General features: G+C 41.5%; 1 protein-coding gene across 1 annotated transcript in view; it reads left to right on the top strand.

The window, feature by feature from the left end:
• The window catches only part of LOC115472589 (coiled-coil domain-containing protein 57-like), a 119,782-nt gene that overhangs the window by 67,407 nt on the left and 36,872 nt on the right, over positions 1 to 15,503 (top strand). The window contains exon 9 of the mRNA XM_030206883.1: positions 2,417 to 2,579. Within this exon, the coding sequence (XP_030062743.1) occupies positions 2,417 to 2,579 (163 nt within the window). The remainder of the gene's footprint in view (positions 1 to 2,416; positions 2,580 to 15,503) is intronic.

The following is a 15,503-nucleotide window of genomic DNA, read 5'->3' as shown; positions in this document are numbered from 1 at the left end:
TCCCTCACATACTATTTGTGGACTAAAGAAATGAAAAAAATTGATTAAAAAAATTACCTTAATATGTTTCCTTAGAAGTTATATTCAAATCTTTCATTGTATTTCCATTGCATGTATATCGTGTAAAGATTGCAAAAACACATAATGAGGCTCATTTTCAAAGCACTTAGCCTCCCAAAGTTCCATAGAAACCTATGGAACTTAGCCTCCCAAAGTGCTTTGAAAATATGCCTCTTAATGAAAAAAAAAAGTTATTGAATAGGTAAGTCTTCAGATTCTTAATCCAGAGGTAGGGAGAGCCAAAATTCTAATGCCTGATAGCATCTCCCTCTTTATTTAGATTGCATCATTTGAAAAATCTCACACTTTGTGATGGCCCTTCCTTGGCTTGTTTGTAGTCCACCTAAGACAGTGTTTTTGGTCAAGTTAGGTTGGCCAATCTGTGTGAGCTTGCAGCAGTCACGCCTTTTTTGATGTGTGGGCAGCTTCTGAGGAAGGGTCAGTATATAAACAGTTCTGAGCTTGGGGGTTACCCAGTTGTGTATCTGACTCAGTCCTGCTTGTCAAAAAAGCATTATTGCTCACCTGTAAACAGGTATTTTCTGTAGACAGAATTGGTCAGACACACAACCCCTTCCACCTCCTCAACAATTGCATTACTTTGTGAACTGGGGGACTTGCTGAGGAGACTGCTGTGGGTAACTTTCTACTAACTTCTGAGCTCTGGGAGAGCTGTTTCATTCCAGCAACATGCAGCGGGTCTGATCAGTAAAAATTTGTTTTAGGTGAACAATGATGTTTTTCACCTTCTCAGGGTCAGTTTGACCATTAGACTGGGCAGTCATCTAATACAACAGCTTCTGAGGAAGCAAAGATCAGCTACAGTTAATGCAAAGAAGGAGATCCTGACAGTCACACTAAGTCAAAGGACCATCAGTGCATTTTTTTATCTACAGGAGGCAGTTCATTTCCCAGGTACCTATTTACATGTAGAAAACATAATATTTGGACCTTGGACAGAAGAAAAGAAATATGTAGCCTGATGGGTTGTAAAATGGCCTAATTGTTAGTGCAGTAGGTTGTGGATCTGGGGAACCAGGTTTGATTCCCGCTGTTGCCTGACGACGGTGAGTAGTGGGTTCAGATCTTGATGAACCAGATTCAGTTCCCTCTGCAGGTCTGTGTGACCCTGGACAAGTCACTTAGCCCTGTATTTCCCCCAGGTACAATATATAGCTTAGTTTATGAGCCCATTAAGGACAATGCAAAGTACCTGTAATAGAAATTGTAAACCACATAATCACCTCAGGGGTCACTGACAGTATAACAAATGGTAAAAAGAAATAAAATTAAAAAACCCGCTTTGAACCACTAGTTGGGAGTTGGCGGGCACACATCATATCACATACTGCTGCTGTCTTCCTCCATGACCTTAGATGACATAAGAGGATTGCAGTGGGGGCAGTGGCGATCCTTGGACCCCCCCCCCCCCCCAGGTGAATTCTTACCTGCTGGGGGCAGCAGCGCGGCTGTCGGTTCTGCTGGTTCCCTGCTCCCTCTGCCCTAAAACAGGAAGTAACCTGTTCCGGGACGGAGGGAGCAGGGAACCTGCGCAGCTTATCTGCACCCCTCCAGCAGCGTGCACCCAGGGCGGACCACCCCCACCGCCCCGCCCTCGGTACACCACTGAGTGGGGGATATGAGTAGGAGCAAAGAAGGGCTGCCTTTGCTTCAGCTTCCTCCTGCAACCAGTTGAGCTTCAACTCAGCCCTGGGTCTACTGTGGTGACTCCGCTGGGGCTAGGTTTGTGATTTTGTTAACAAGACTTCAAGCATTTGTACTCATGACCCTCCGAGATGATGCTTCACCCATCTCCCTCTTTATTTACTTTCTTCTCATTTTTCATTAACTACTTGGACAAGTCTTTTCTGTATGTTGTTTGATTTATTTAGCACTTTTATCCATTCAAGGCTTATGTTGTTTAGCTCACGTCTTAATTTTGACCTCATTAATTCACCTCACCAACCCACTCAGTTATGAAGATCCACCTACATAACTCCCGATCACTCGCTCCCTTCTTCTCTCTCCCCTACTCAATCTCTGCACAATACTAACTGTATATGATATCTTGTAATGACATTGTTAACAACATTATGTAAGCCACATTAAGCCTGCAAATATGTGGGGAAATGTGGGATACAAATGCAATAAATAAATAAATAAAATTTTGTAGGAGAACAATTTGTGCCTTACGTCTTGCTTAGTTTAAATGCTGGTCTAAGTAGGACATGAAATGTTTGTTAAGGACTGCAGTGCTCTTCATGGATAAATGTAAACCATTCCATTTGTAAATAATCTTCTCCTTCCAGTTACATCCCCTGTCACCACTGTACACAAAATCTTCAATTTTTTCCAGATACAGACAGCAGTTGTCCCAAGCCCTGGAGAAGGAACGTGTTCTGGAGCAAGAAAAAGTACAAGTAGAGCTCGACTGGAAAAAATTCTGTGAAGATACTGAAAGGAAACAGTATGAGAAAGCAGAGGAATTGATACAGGGACTGACAACAGCAAGAGACCAAGTTAGTGTGAACGAGAAGCTCAGATAATTAAGACTAGCTTACCTGTTGCTGTGCCAGGGGGCCATTTCACCCAAACTGGGGCTGGAAAGAAAGCTTTAAAACTAGTTATGCAATTTTGGAAAAATGTTTAAAAATTACTATGCTGGTCTTTATTTCTTTGTCAATCAATATGAAAATTAAATATAAAATCACTATCTGGAACAGAAGCAGAGGCTCTATGACAGACCAAATGCTATTACTACTGTTTCGTATCATTTTTATAGAGTAGACTTATACTGCCCAACCTGTCTGTACTTGACACGATCCCATTTTAGTACTTGAAAATTCACATCACCACCAAAATAAATTAGCAAGGTGGTGGGAGAGTCACACCCCTCTCCAAAATTCCTAAAAGATCTAGGGATATAATACATTCATTACAGGGCTCTTTCACTTAAAGTTCAGCATGTGCTAAATTCCATTAACTTGGGCAAATTGCTGCACATCCTGTGTTATATCTATGGGCCACGTTGCACTTACTCTCAGATTTTGTATAGGTTGCCCAAATTTAGACATGCAAATTTGGGTGTGGATCCCAGATCTGTGCGTAAGCTAATCAGTCATTTAGACAGTAACCATCAGTTGTTGGAGTTAGCAAGCAGGAATTTGGAGTTATGCACGGATCTGCCCTATTCCATAACATAGAAACAGAGAAAAATGTGCCTAAATTTCATAGTGTGTGGCCATGGGAGGGGATGGCCCATGGGTGGGTTAGGGGTGTTCCCAGAAATTACGCTCTATGTTATAGAATTTGCAGGTCTAATGGCCATCAGTTAAACCCAAGCACTTACAGCAGTCTTTAGCAGGCATGAAATGCACACTAAGCTAATACTAGCTTAGGGCAACTCATGCCACTGACTAACTTTGGGAGCCATTTATTGAATCTAGTCCTTAGCACACGCTTTTATCTGTTAGTCCACACTAAGCTTTAGTAAAAGAGTCCCTGTGTTTTTTTAAACTTGTAGACTTCTGTAATAACTTAGTAGATCCATGTTTAAGCAATTATTTGAGATACTCCCTTCTCAACAAGACACACCTCCAACTGTTTCCTTTCTCAAGCTCCCCCACTACCCTCCAGACTGTTTCCTCATTTCTTTTCGGGAATATGCACACTCTTTCTTTCTTCATCATCTTTTCTGAATTGTGGTGTTCCTCGGGGTTCTATCTTAGTTGTCTTGGAACTGCTATTTGAGATACAGGGATCAGCACTTTTTATTATGCAAATGATATTCTTTAAGTAGCCTGTACTGAGCATGATGAACTGGACATCACTCCTCCTAGCACTGCTTAGACTTGGTTGCAAACTGGTTTTTCATCCATTGTCTCTTAACAACTCTAAAACCACTGCATGTTGTATCTCAGGTCAGTCTTCTTGTTCACCGTTGAAATCTGTTCTGTGTGGACTTCTTATAAGCCCTGTTGATTATTTCCGTTACTTAAGAATTATTATTGATTACCAGCTTTATTTTTTTATATATTTATTTTAATATTGTGCTACCCACACTATCTAAAATCTTAGGCAGGGTATAATATAAAAACAAAAATGAAAACACAAACTAAAATACAAACATAACTCAAACATCTGAACAGACAAATTGAAAAAGATGCCTCTGGAAATACAATCTTTAAAATGTTAACTCTATAATAGTCTCTATCAATTCAAACAGAAATCTCACCTGGACACTATAATTGCTTAAGAAGCAACAAAGAAAGAAAGCTTGTATAGGATTCCTGGATGGTTGTTAAATTTTTCTTTTAATGTTTATCTTTTATTTTATATTGTTTGTGTAAGATTATTGTTAGTAAGGACCTCTTTTTTATTTATTGTACATAAGTATTGCCATACTGGGAAAGACCAAAGGTCCATCGAGCCCAGCATCCTGTTTCCAACATTGGCCAATCCAGGTCATAAATTCCCGGCAAGATCCCAAAAATTTACAAAACATTTTATACTGCTTATCCCAGAAATAGTGGATTTTCTCCAAGTCCATTTAATAACGGTCTATGGACTTTTCCTTTAGGAAGCCGTCCAAACTTTTTAAAACTCTGCTAAGCAGTCACGTGACGCGATGCACACGAGCGGCTGCTGATCGCGCTGCTCCGTGCTTTCTCCACATTTCCCGCTGACAAATCCCTTCAAGATAAAGATTGAGGATTTGAACTAGACTATAAACATAGCTAGACTCTGACTTAAAAAGAGTTGGGGGCTGAGGAGCGGCGATGGCGACTAAAACCTTGCGTCGAGACAAAGAAAAAAGTAAGGCAGGAGAAGACAAGATGGCGGCGCCACCGAGCCCGCCCGGAACATCAGTTAGCTCGGCGTGGGCCGCTGAAATTGTTGGTGAAGTGACTACAGCCCTAGAAGCAATATTGGATAAAAAATTGCAGGGCTTGGATGTAAAGCTGGAAGGGCTTAAAAATGATATGTCACAGATAAGCCAGGATATGATATCGTTCCAACAGCGAACAGGAACTCTGGAGGACCAAGTAACTAGCATGGAACAGCAGTGCTCCAAATTAATAAAAATGGTGGAGACGCAAGCAGAAAAAATTGAAGACCTTGAAAATCGGTCAAGGCGCAACAACTTACGCTTCGTTGGACTTCCGGAGGAATTAGGAGAGAAAGAACTTCGGTCATTTTTGGAATCTTGGCTTGTAAAGGAGCTAAAATTAACAGCAGAGATGGGCCCTCTCATAATTGAGAGGGCACACCGAGTGGGGCCAGTGCGACCAAATTCCACTAGGCCTCGAGTCGTCATTTGCCGGCTACTCAACTTCGTGCAGAAAACCGCAATAATGCAAGCCATAAGAGGAGGAACGGGGCTGAACTACAATAATCACAAAATTCTATGTTTTCAGGATTACTCTATGGCGGTGGCTGCACAGAGAAAGAATTTTGCCCCGGTGTGCTCCCAACTTATACAGCATAAAATAAAATTTGCTTTATTATACCCGGCACGGCTGAAAATCTTTCACCAATCCAATACTAAAATATGCAATTCGGTTCAAGAAGCCCAGCAATTTGTTAAACAAATACTAAGCAGTGGAGATGAATGAACAGTTGACTAATGGATTCATTTATAGTAGATCCGGAGAGTAAGTTACCAGTTGGATTTTGGATTACAATTGTTGTTCAGTTCTAATAAGAATTTACAAGTGACCCGTGGTGACTAAAGAGGATTGGCAATGCACAAGGAATGGGGAGTTTTGACAATGCAATAAGAGGATAACACCTGAAGAAAAAGGGGAATAAATCCGCACCACATGGCAATTCTGCGGCTGATGATCATCAGAGCCAACTACAATGGGATCCTGTCCATGTGGTAGGGTGTAATGTGTAAGACTATAAGGACAACGTTAAAAGATAAAGGAGACATGTTGATAGATGGCTATTGAAATGCTAATGGGGCAGAATGACCTGATTAATCTTTAATCAATGGGACAGCAAGGCATTGAAATAGATCTGATGCTGGGTTGAGAAGGTTAGGATGACTCACAGGTGAACTATGTTGGTGATGTGTACCTCAATCCGTAGGGATAAGAAATTCCTGATCCACGGATAAAAATTATTACAAGTTAACTGTTTATAATACACGTTATAGGAGAGTCTTGAGATTTGCATATTAAGACTGTTATAAAGTTGAATGTATAGATATGTGATTATTATATATGACAGTCGAAGGTGGGAATGTAAGCAGTTGTGGAAAATCCCCAAGGGGAGATAGAGTGGGGAGATTATAAGATATCCTTGAGGGGTAATGAATACATAAGTATTGAAAATAGGGGAATGTTGGAGGAAGCGTTAAAGTGACTCGGTTCATAGGAACGGGTAAAATGGGGGGGATAGGGATGCAGAGGGAGGGGAGGGAGGGGGGGAGGGATTCATCCGCTCATGCTGAAGCTGGGGAATTCACACATTGGCATAAAGAAAGTGGGGAGGGCCATGGGCTGGGGTGGCGCTTCACTGGAGATAAAATAATAGTAAAATGGATTGGGAATAAAAATTTTGATAGCTATGATTAAAATAGTAACATGGAATGTGGGAGGGATAGGTTCCCCTGTGAAGAGATCTAAGATTCTAAGATATTTGCAGAGGATTCGAGCAGATGTGGCTTTCTTACAGGAGACACATTTGAACTCCACAGAACATGCTAAGCTTGCAAAATGGTGGGTGGGGGATTACATTGAGTCATCTGCAAAAGGGAGGAAGGGTGGAGTGGTTATTTTGATCCGAAAAGGAGTAGCTGGGAATGTTAGCAATATTGTTAAAGATACTGAAGGAAGGTACATTTTTTGTAAGGTAGAGATGGCTAGAAGACAATTTATACTAGGAAGTATCTATGCTCCGAACCAAATAGATAATAATTTCTATCAGCAACTGCTGGGACATCTATCAAAAGAAGGCTCTGTCCCGCTGATCCTGGGGGGGGATTTCAATATGGTTTGGAACCCACAGGTAGATAAATCACTTGTTACTCCCATGCCATCCCGGTGGATGTCAAAGGGCCTGCCAAATCTTTGCTCCCTGTTGGATCTATTAGATGTTTGGAGGGTCCTTCACCCACAGGAGAGAGATTATACACACATGTCTAGGGCTCATAACACGCAGTCTAGGATAGACTATTTGCTGATGTCTCCCTCCCTAATGGGAGAAATACAAGACACTCAGATTGGACCGTATGGCATTTCAGACCACGCGGAGGTCTGGGCGATATGGAACCCAGAGGGAGTGGGAACCAAGAACAGACAGTGGACATTTCCCAGCTATTTAACCAATCACAGTGGATTTCGAGAACACCTGATGAAAAGTTGGGAGGAATACAAACGTTTCAATGAGCACACTACATCGAGCTCTATGATGTTCTGGGAAGCTGCAAAGGCAGTGATAAGGGGAGAGATCATTAGTTTTGTTAGCCATTTTAAAAAAACAAGAGATAAAGAAATATTAAGACTAGAGAAGCAAATTAGGGAATTGAGGAAAATATATGGGGAGAGGCCAACTGTACAGCTGAAAACAGATCTTATGTCGGTTCAAGTGGCCCTGAACTCTCTCATTCATGAGAGGGAGAAGAAATCTCAGGATTACTACAGATTTCAGCTGTACAGATATGGTAGTAAGGGAGGGAAGATGCTGGCCCGACTGATTGCTCGTAAGCAAGCTTCGAGAAAAGTCACATCTCTAAAAGATGAAACAGGTAAACTATGTCATACAGATAAGGAGATACGAGACATATTCAAAAAATTCTACCAGAAACTATACCAGGCAGAAGAAGATACAGGTCTACCGAGTAAACTATACCTGGATGCTGTGAAACACCCAACACTCTCAGATAACGAACGAAATGAGTTAAATGCCCCTATTACAGTTGAGGAGGTTCACTGGGCAATTGCTAATAGCCAAATGGGGAAAGCACCGGGACCGGATGGAATGCGAGTTGAGTTTTACAAGTTGATGGGCGCAGAGATAGAACCAATTCTAGTAGAAGTCTTTACGGAATGGGTGGAAGAGGGTAACTTGCCTGGGCAATTAAATACGGCACAAATTATTTTAATTCCTAAACCTAAAAGAGATGTAACTTTACCAGAGTCCTATCGACCAATATCATTATTGAACTGTGAAATGAAATTATTTGCTAAGATACTAGCTAAACGACTGGGGAAAATTTTGCCGAATATCGTGCAGGAGGTGCAAGTAGGGTTTGTTAAAGAGAGATCAGTATCAAAAAACTTACGAAAGATCTTGGCAGCCTTGGAGAAAATAGGGATGGAAACAGAACCTGCAATAATGGTCAGCTTCGATGCAGAGAAGGCTTTTGACCGAGTGCAGTGGGGGTACCTGTTTGAGACACTGAAAGCATATGGGTTCGCAGGGTGGTTTGTAGAGGCGATCACAACTTTATATGCCCAACCGATAGCACGTATTATGGTCAATGATAACTGCTCGGGGGAATTTGCCATAGAGCGAGGTACTAGACAGGGATGCCCACTCTCACCCTTGTTATTTGCTCTTTATTTGGATCCCCTGCTTAGAGATATCTGCTCTATGCCTGCAGTGCGAGGGGTTAAAATCAATAATCAAGAATTCAAGTTAGCTGCTTTTGCCGATGATCTGTTAGTCATGCTTACGAACCCAGTAGAGTCTTTACGTGCCCTATTAGAAATATTTGAAGAATTTGGAACTTATTCAGGGTTTAAATTAAATTTAGAAAAGTCCGAGGCACTGGCTAGTAACTTTGGCTACAGAGAAGCTTGGCAAGGTGGATTTCCCCTTAGATGGGCGACAGATACATTCCGATATCTAGGAATACAGTTAACCCCCAGGACAGCGGATCTTTACTCAGCTAATATTAAGTTGTTACTAGCCCAGACTAGACAACAATTAGAGAGTTGGAGCATCCTGCAACTGCCGTTAATAGGACGCATCTGTCTGATTCGCATGGTAATTCTACCCAGGTGGCTCTACGTGATGCAAACTATCCCAATATGCTTACTGCGCAAGGATCTTAATGCCTTTTACAAGTTGGTGGGGAAATTTTGCTGGGCAAATAAAAAGGCAAAGGTGAAATATACATGGTTACTGGGAGGCTGGGAACAAGGAGGGCTAGGATTGCCAGATTTGCAATTGTATAATATGGCCTGCTTATTACGGCATATTAGAGACTGGATCTTTGGAACCAGTTGCCATACTCCACTTGCAATAGAAGAAGCACTCTTTGAACCTTACCAACCACAAACCTTGTTGCAATTGGAGAAATCTCAGATACCTGATAGATACAAGCAAAACGTGTTGTTGTATCCCTTGAGGAGGGCATGGAGGTTTATGGGGAATAAATTGAGACTAGGAAAAGGCATAACTGAGCTTGTAAGCATTAGAGGGAACCCGTTATTTGAAGCAGGTATAACAAACCAGGTATTTCGAAGTTGGGAAGATCGGGGATTGATCACCTTAGGAGATGTTTTGAATGAAAATGGAGAGATCAAAACTCGGGAACAATTGTTAGGTACTGATAATGCACAATGGAAGGACATATTTGCATATTGTCAATTGCAACATTTTCTTCGATCATTAAATAAAGAACGACTTGTGCAGAATCTGGGAGCTAAGGTGAAACACTTTTTTGAAAAAATTTCCATAACAGATCCTTCCATTTCCAGGTTACATAAGGCGCTGTGGGAGTGTGCAGGGACTAGGAATCTGAAACAATTGAAAGAGCGCTGGGAAAAAGATTTGGGGATTAGTCTAACGACATGGGATATCAATAAGCAGTTGAAAGGAATACCAAGGGTGGTTGGTGGTGCGCAATATAGGGAATGTGCCTTTCGTTTTATCCATCGCGCATATATGTCACAAGTACAACTAGCAAAGTTTGGAGGAACACAGACATCGATATGTAGGCGTTGTGGGAATGCGGAAAACACCTTTTATCATGGCTTTTGGGGCTGTAGGAAAATCAAAGCATTTTGGGGGAAAATATCTAACTACTTATCTACATTATTAGGATACAGGATAGTGGGATCACCCCAGCAGCTGTTGTTGAATATGCCGGGGTCGGTTGGGGAGGGAGCACATCAAGGGAAACTCTTATTTTGTAAACTTACCTTACTGGCAAAGAAATGTATCTTGCAGCATTGGACATCTGATACTGGGCCGGAGTTTTGGCATTGGCGAAACCTGGTTCATCAGTTGATGATGTGGGAAGCAAAAGAAGCCAAACGTGGGCCTAAACGGAAAATTGAATTCTTGAAACTTTGGGGTAAATATATAGACTCTTTGTCTCAAAGAGGGAGAAGCTTGGTCCTTAATACACTGTAGGGGATGCAATTGATTAGGTTGGAATCAGACATGAGCGGTGAATCAGGGGGGAGGGGGTGGGGGGGGACAAGGAAGAGATATAAAGGGAGCCTAAGGGAGCTACTGAGGTGATGGGTATCATTGGGGCAAAGAATATAGTAGGGGACTACAATTTCTATCAATATTAATGATATTATGGGATGAACATATAAATAATGTCTAAAGGATGGGACACATACTAGTCTCTAGGGAAGACCTGGAGACTTGATTCCATTGTTTAAGTCATTGAAGCATTGGAGACCTATCGACATTACTGAATTGGTGATGACTGATGATTGTCTACAAAATTGATTGATGATTATAAGACTATGCTTCGCAAACAGCGGAAGTGAGAATAATAATGTAAAAAGGGGGGGGGGGGGGATTGAACACTTGACATGAGTTAATGGTTGCATTGTTTCTGTGTAGGTTCCATGAAACTTGTTTAATTAATAGTTGAAGAATATTAAGAGGGACGGGAAGGGGGGGGAGGAGATAAAATGATAAAAAAAAAAAAAATTTGATGACTGTTAGTAACGTACTGATTCAATGATTTACATGTCTTGGGAAACATCTATGTATAATCAGAATGTGGAATGTGAGGTATGTATGAAGAGTCATCAATAAAAACCGTTGAAATATAAAACTCTGCTAAGCTAACCACCTTTACCACATTCTCTGGCAACGAATTCCAGCGTTTAATTACATGTTGAGTGAAGAAAACTTTTCTCCGATTCGTTTTAAATTTACTACATTGGAGCTTCATTGCATGCCCCCTAGTCCTAGTATTTTTGGAAAGTGTGAACAGACGCTTCACATCTACCCGTTCAACTCCACTCATTATTTTATAGACCTCTATCATATCTCCCCTCAGCTGCCTTTTCTCCAAGCTGAGAGCCCTAGATGCTCCAACCTTTTCTCATAGGGGTCGTCGTCCCATCCCCTTTATCATTTTCGTCGCCCTTCTCTGCACCTTTTCTAATTCCACTATATCTTTTTTGAGATGCGGCGACCAGAATTGAACACAATATTCGAGGTGCGGTTGCACCATGGAGCAATACAAAGGCATTATAACATCCTCATTTTTGTTTTCCATTCCTTTCCTAATAATGCCTAACATTCTATTTGCTTTCTTAGCTGCAGCAGCGCACTGCGCAGAAGGTTTCAACATATCAGGAATGACCAAGAGTCTGTTGTCACTTTCCATTTTGTAAGAAATCAAAAAACAAAATGTGAGAAAAAACAGAGGTAAAATCCTCTTAAAAAGACATCACCCTTCTGTAAAGGGAAAAGGAAATGGGACTTGATATACCGCCTTTCTGAGGTTTTTGCAACTACATTTAAAGCAGTTTACTTATATTCAGGTACTTATTTTGTACAACTGTACTATCTTTGTTTAACACTTAGCTCATTTTGCTCAATAAAAAAGAAATCACACCTGAAGAATAAGCCATTCCTATGAAAGTATAATATAACATTACACTTGGGATTTCTTTTACTAAGCTGTGGTAAATATTGGCCTTAGCATGCCCTTACATGGGTCTTTCCCACACTCTAAGGCCATCACCACAACCATAAAAGTGCCTTTGTAAAATTTTCTCCATCAATGGCCATGTGCTACTGTTAAATTGCACATTCAGTATATGGGCTTCTCTTACTAAACGTCAACACACAGAACGTTACTGGAGGAAAAGCCTCAAGAAGCTCCTATACTTCTAAAATGTCTTACAGTAGTAGGAATTCTTCATCATCGGCAAAAATCTCCGAAAAGCAGCTAAATGTTTATTAAAGTAGTAAGCTTAGCTTAAATTGTCAGGTCTCTGTCTTCTTCCCAGGGCCCCGACTGTGATCAATGGTGGCCAGCTTTTCAAATCACTGCTTCAGGATCACAGGCCAAAGGAATTTTCGTTCAACAATGCCGACGGAGGCTTGAGAGACCAATTTAAGCTAAGTTTACTACTTTGATACTACTACTTATCATTTCTATAGCACTACTAGACGTTCGCAGCGCTGTACACTTGGATATGAAAAGACAGTCCCTTCTCGACAGAGCTTACAATCTAATTAGGACAGACAAACAGGACAAATAAGAGATAAGGGAATATTAAAAGTGAGGATGATAAAATAAGGGTTCTGAACAAGTGAATAAGGGTTAGGAGTTAAAAGCAGCATCAAAAAGGGGCTTTTAGCTTAGATTTGAAGACGGCCAGAGATGGAGCTTGACGTACCGGCTCAGGAAGTCTATTCCAGGCATATGGTGCAGCAAGATAAAAGGAACGGAGTCTGGAGTTAGCGGTGGAGGAGAAGGGTGCAGATAAGAGAGATTTACCCAGTGAACGGAGTTCCCAGGGAGGAGTGTAGGGAGAGATGAGAGTGGAGAGGTACTGAGGAGCTGCAGAGTGAATACACTTATAAGTCAAGAAGAGGAGTTTGAACTGTATGCAGAAACAGATAGGAAGCCAGTGAAGTGACTTGAGGAGAGGGCTAATATGAGCATAGCGACACTGGCGGAATATTAGTCTTGCAGCAGAATTTTGAACAGATTGAAGAGGAGAGAGATGGCTAAGTGGGAGACCTGTGAGAAGCAAGTTGCAATAGTCTAAGCGAGAGGTGATAAGAGTGTGGATGAGGGTTCTGGTAGTGTACTCAGAAAGGAAAGGGCGAATTTTGGTGATATAGAGAAACGACAGGTTTTAGCAGTCTGCTGAATATGTGCAGAGAAGGAGAGGGAGGAGTCTAAGATGACCCCAAGGTTACGAGCTGATGAGACAGGAAGGATGAGAGTGTTATCCACAGAAATAGAGAATGGGGGAGGAGGAGAGGTTGGTTTAGGGGGAAAGATAAGAAGCTCAGTCTTGGTCATGTTTAGTTTCAAATGGCGCTGAGACATCCAGGCAGCAATGTCAGACAGGTAGGCTGATACTTTGGCCTGGATTTCGGCTGAGATTTCTGGTGTGGAGAGGTAGATCTTGGAGTCATCAGCGTAAAGATGATACTGAAAACCATGGGATGAGATCAGAGTACCAAGGGAAGAAGTATAGATGGAGAAAAGAAGAGGTCCCAGGACAGATCCCTGAGGTACACCAACTGACAGTGGGATAGAAGTAGAGGAGGATCCACTAGATTATACACTAAAGGTACGCTGGGAGAGATAAGAAGAAAACCAGGAATCAACAGAGCCCTGAAATCCAAGTGAGGACAGCGTATCAAGGAGTAGGCTGTGATCAACAGTGTCAAAAGCAGCAGATAGATCGAGAAGGATGAGGATAGAATAGAGACCTTTGTATCTGGCCAGGAACAGATCATTGGAGACTTTAGCAAGCGCTGTTTCAGTTGAATGAAGGGGGCGAAAGCCAGATTGAAGTGGATCAAGAATAGCTTGAGATGAAAGAAAGTCAAGGCAACGACGGTGAGCAGCACGTTCAAGTATCTTGGATAGGAAAGGGAGGAGGGAGATGGGGTGATAGTTGGAAGGACAGGTAGGGTCCAATGAAGGTTTTTTTAAGGAGTGGTGTGACTACGGTATGTTTGACGGCATCAGGAACAGTCGCAGTGGAAAGTGAAAAATTGAGGATTTGACAGATAAAAGGGGTGACAGTAGAAGAGATAGAGTTAAGTAGATGGGTGGGAATAGGATCAGAGGAACAGGTTTCGAGGAGGAAAGAAGATGTGTAGTTTCCTCTTCAGTGATTTCAGAAAAAGAAGAAAAGGAGGCAGGGATTGGAGGGTTGAAAGAATGGACTAAGGGAAGGAGAGGTGGAGGTGACCTTGTTGAGAATTAAAGTTTAATCTTGTGAACCTTATCATGAAAGTACTCAGCCAGAGTTTGGGGAGAAAGTGAAGGGGGAGTAAACATTTAGCTGCTTTTCGGAGGTTTTAGAAGTCTAGGAGCTTCTCGAGGCTTTTCCTCCAGTAATATTCTGTGTGTTGATGTTTAATAAGACAACCCCATATATTGATTGTGCAATTTAGCAGTTTTGGGTATCTCACCCCTTGACATTACTATTTAGTTTACATGTGCTACTGTGGCCATTAGTGGACGGCCATTTAAAAAAAATGACCATGGCAGCACTTCACACACCTATTTTGCAGGTTGTAAGGCTCCTGCGTTATCTCTGTGCTAACCAATTAGCGTATGGTAATGTATGTGCACAGCTGGTTAGTGCAGGAACACCCACTCTCTGTCGCTAACACACTCCCCCTCAAAATTGTTTTAATGATTTAGTTTGTGGTTAGCACGCACACATTCAAAAACTATCACATCCTGCAGTAATTCATTTTTTGTTGCTTTAATGAAAGGACTCCTTAGTTAAGGAACCAGTGCTGAAATGCATGCTTGAGTGAGCTTTTAAAAGCTTTCTAAAAGTTGCATGATCTGATATTTCCCTCAAATTAAAAGGTAGAGCATTCCAAAGAATGAGTCTAGCAACATAAAGCGTAGATGCTCTATACTCTTCTGGGCTTTGCTTTTGAAACGCAACACTTCAGTATCAAAATGTTCCTCTGATTTGAATCTGTAGTTTGTACTGTGCCTTAGCTCAGAACAACAAGAGAAATATAAAACATTGGAACCAAAATTAAGGAATCTGTGAATATCTCAGACTCTATGATGCCTCCGTTTAACAAGCTTTATTTTCTCCCTGGGGAAAAAAAAATCTTCTGAGAGAGAAGCCTTAGATGGAGGAGGAATAGCCTAGTGGTTAGTGCAGCATACTTTGATCTTGGGGATCTGGGTTCAATTCCCACTGCAGCTCCTTGTGACCTTGGGCAAGTCACCTAATCCTCCATTGCCCCAGGTACCAAAACTTAGATTGTGAGTCCTTAAGGGACAGAGAAAGTACCTGCATATAATGTGTACAGCACTGTGTACGTCTCGTAGCGCTATAGAAATGATTAGTAGTTGTTAGATATTTCAACAATTCTAGAATCTTCAGACCAGAACACAAGTCTGATTCTGCATCTCTACTTTAAAAAAAGCTGATGTTTTGTGGTCATTGTTTTTTTTTTTTTTTAAACACTGACCGTCGCTGGCTAGATTAGCCCCCAGTATTCAG

This window comes from Microcaecilia unicolor, chromosome 6 (genome assembly GCF_901765095.1).
Source record: "Microcaecilia unicolor chromosome 6, aMicUni1.1, whole genome shotgun sequence".
In the NCBI taxonomy this organism is placed as follows: Eukaryota; Metazoa; Chordata; class Amphibia; order Gymnophiona; family Siphonopidae; genus Microcaecilia; species Microcaecilia unicolor.
The sequence above is the reverse complement of the archived record's forward strand: the minus strand, read 5'-3'. Positions and strand labels throughout refer to the sequence as shown.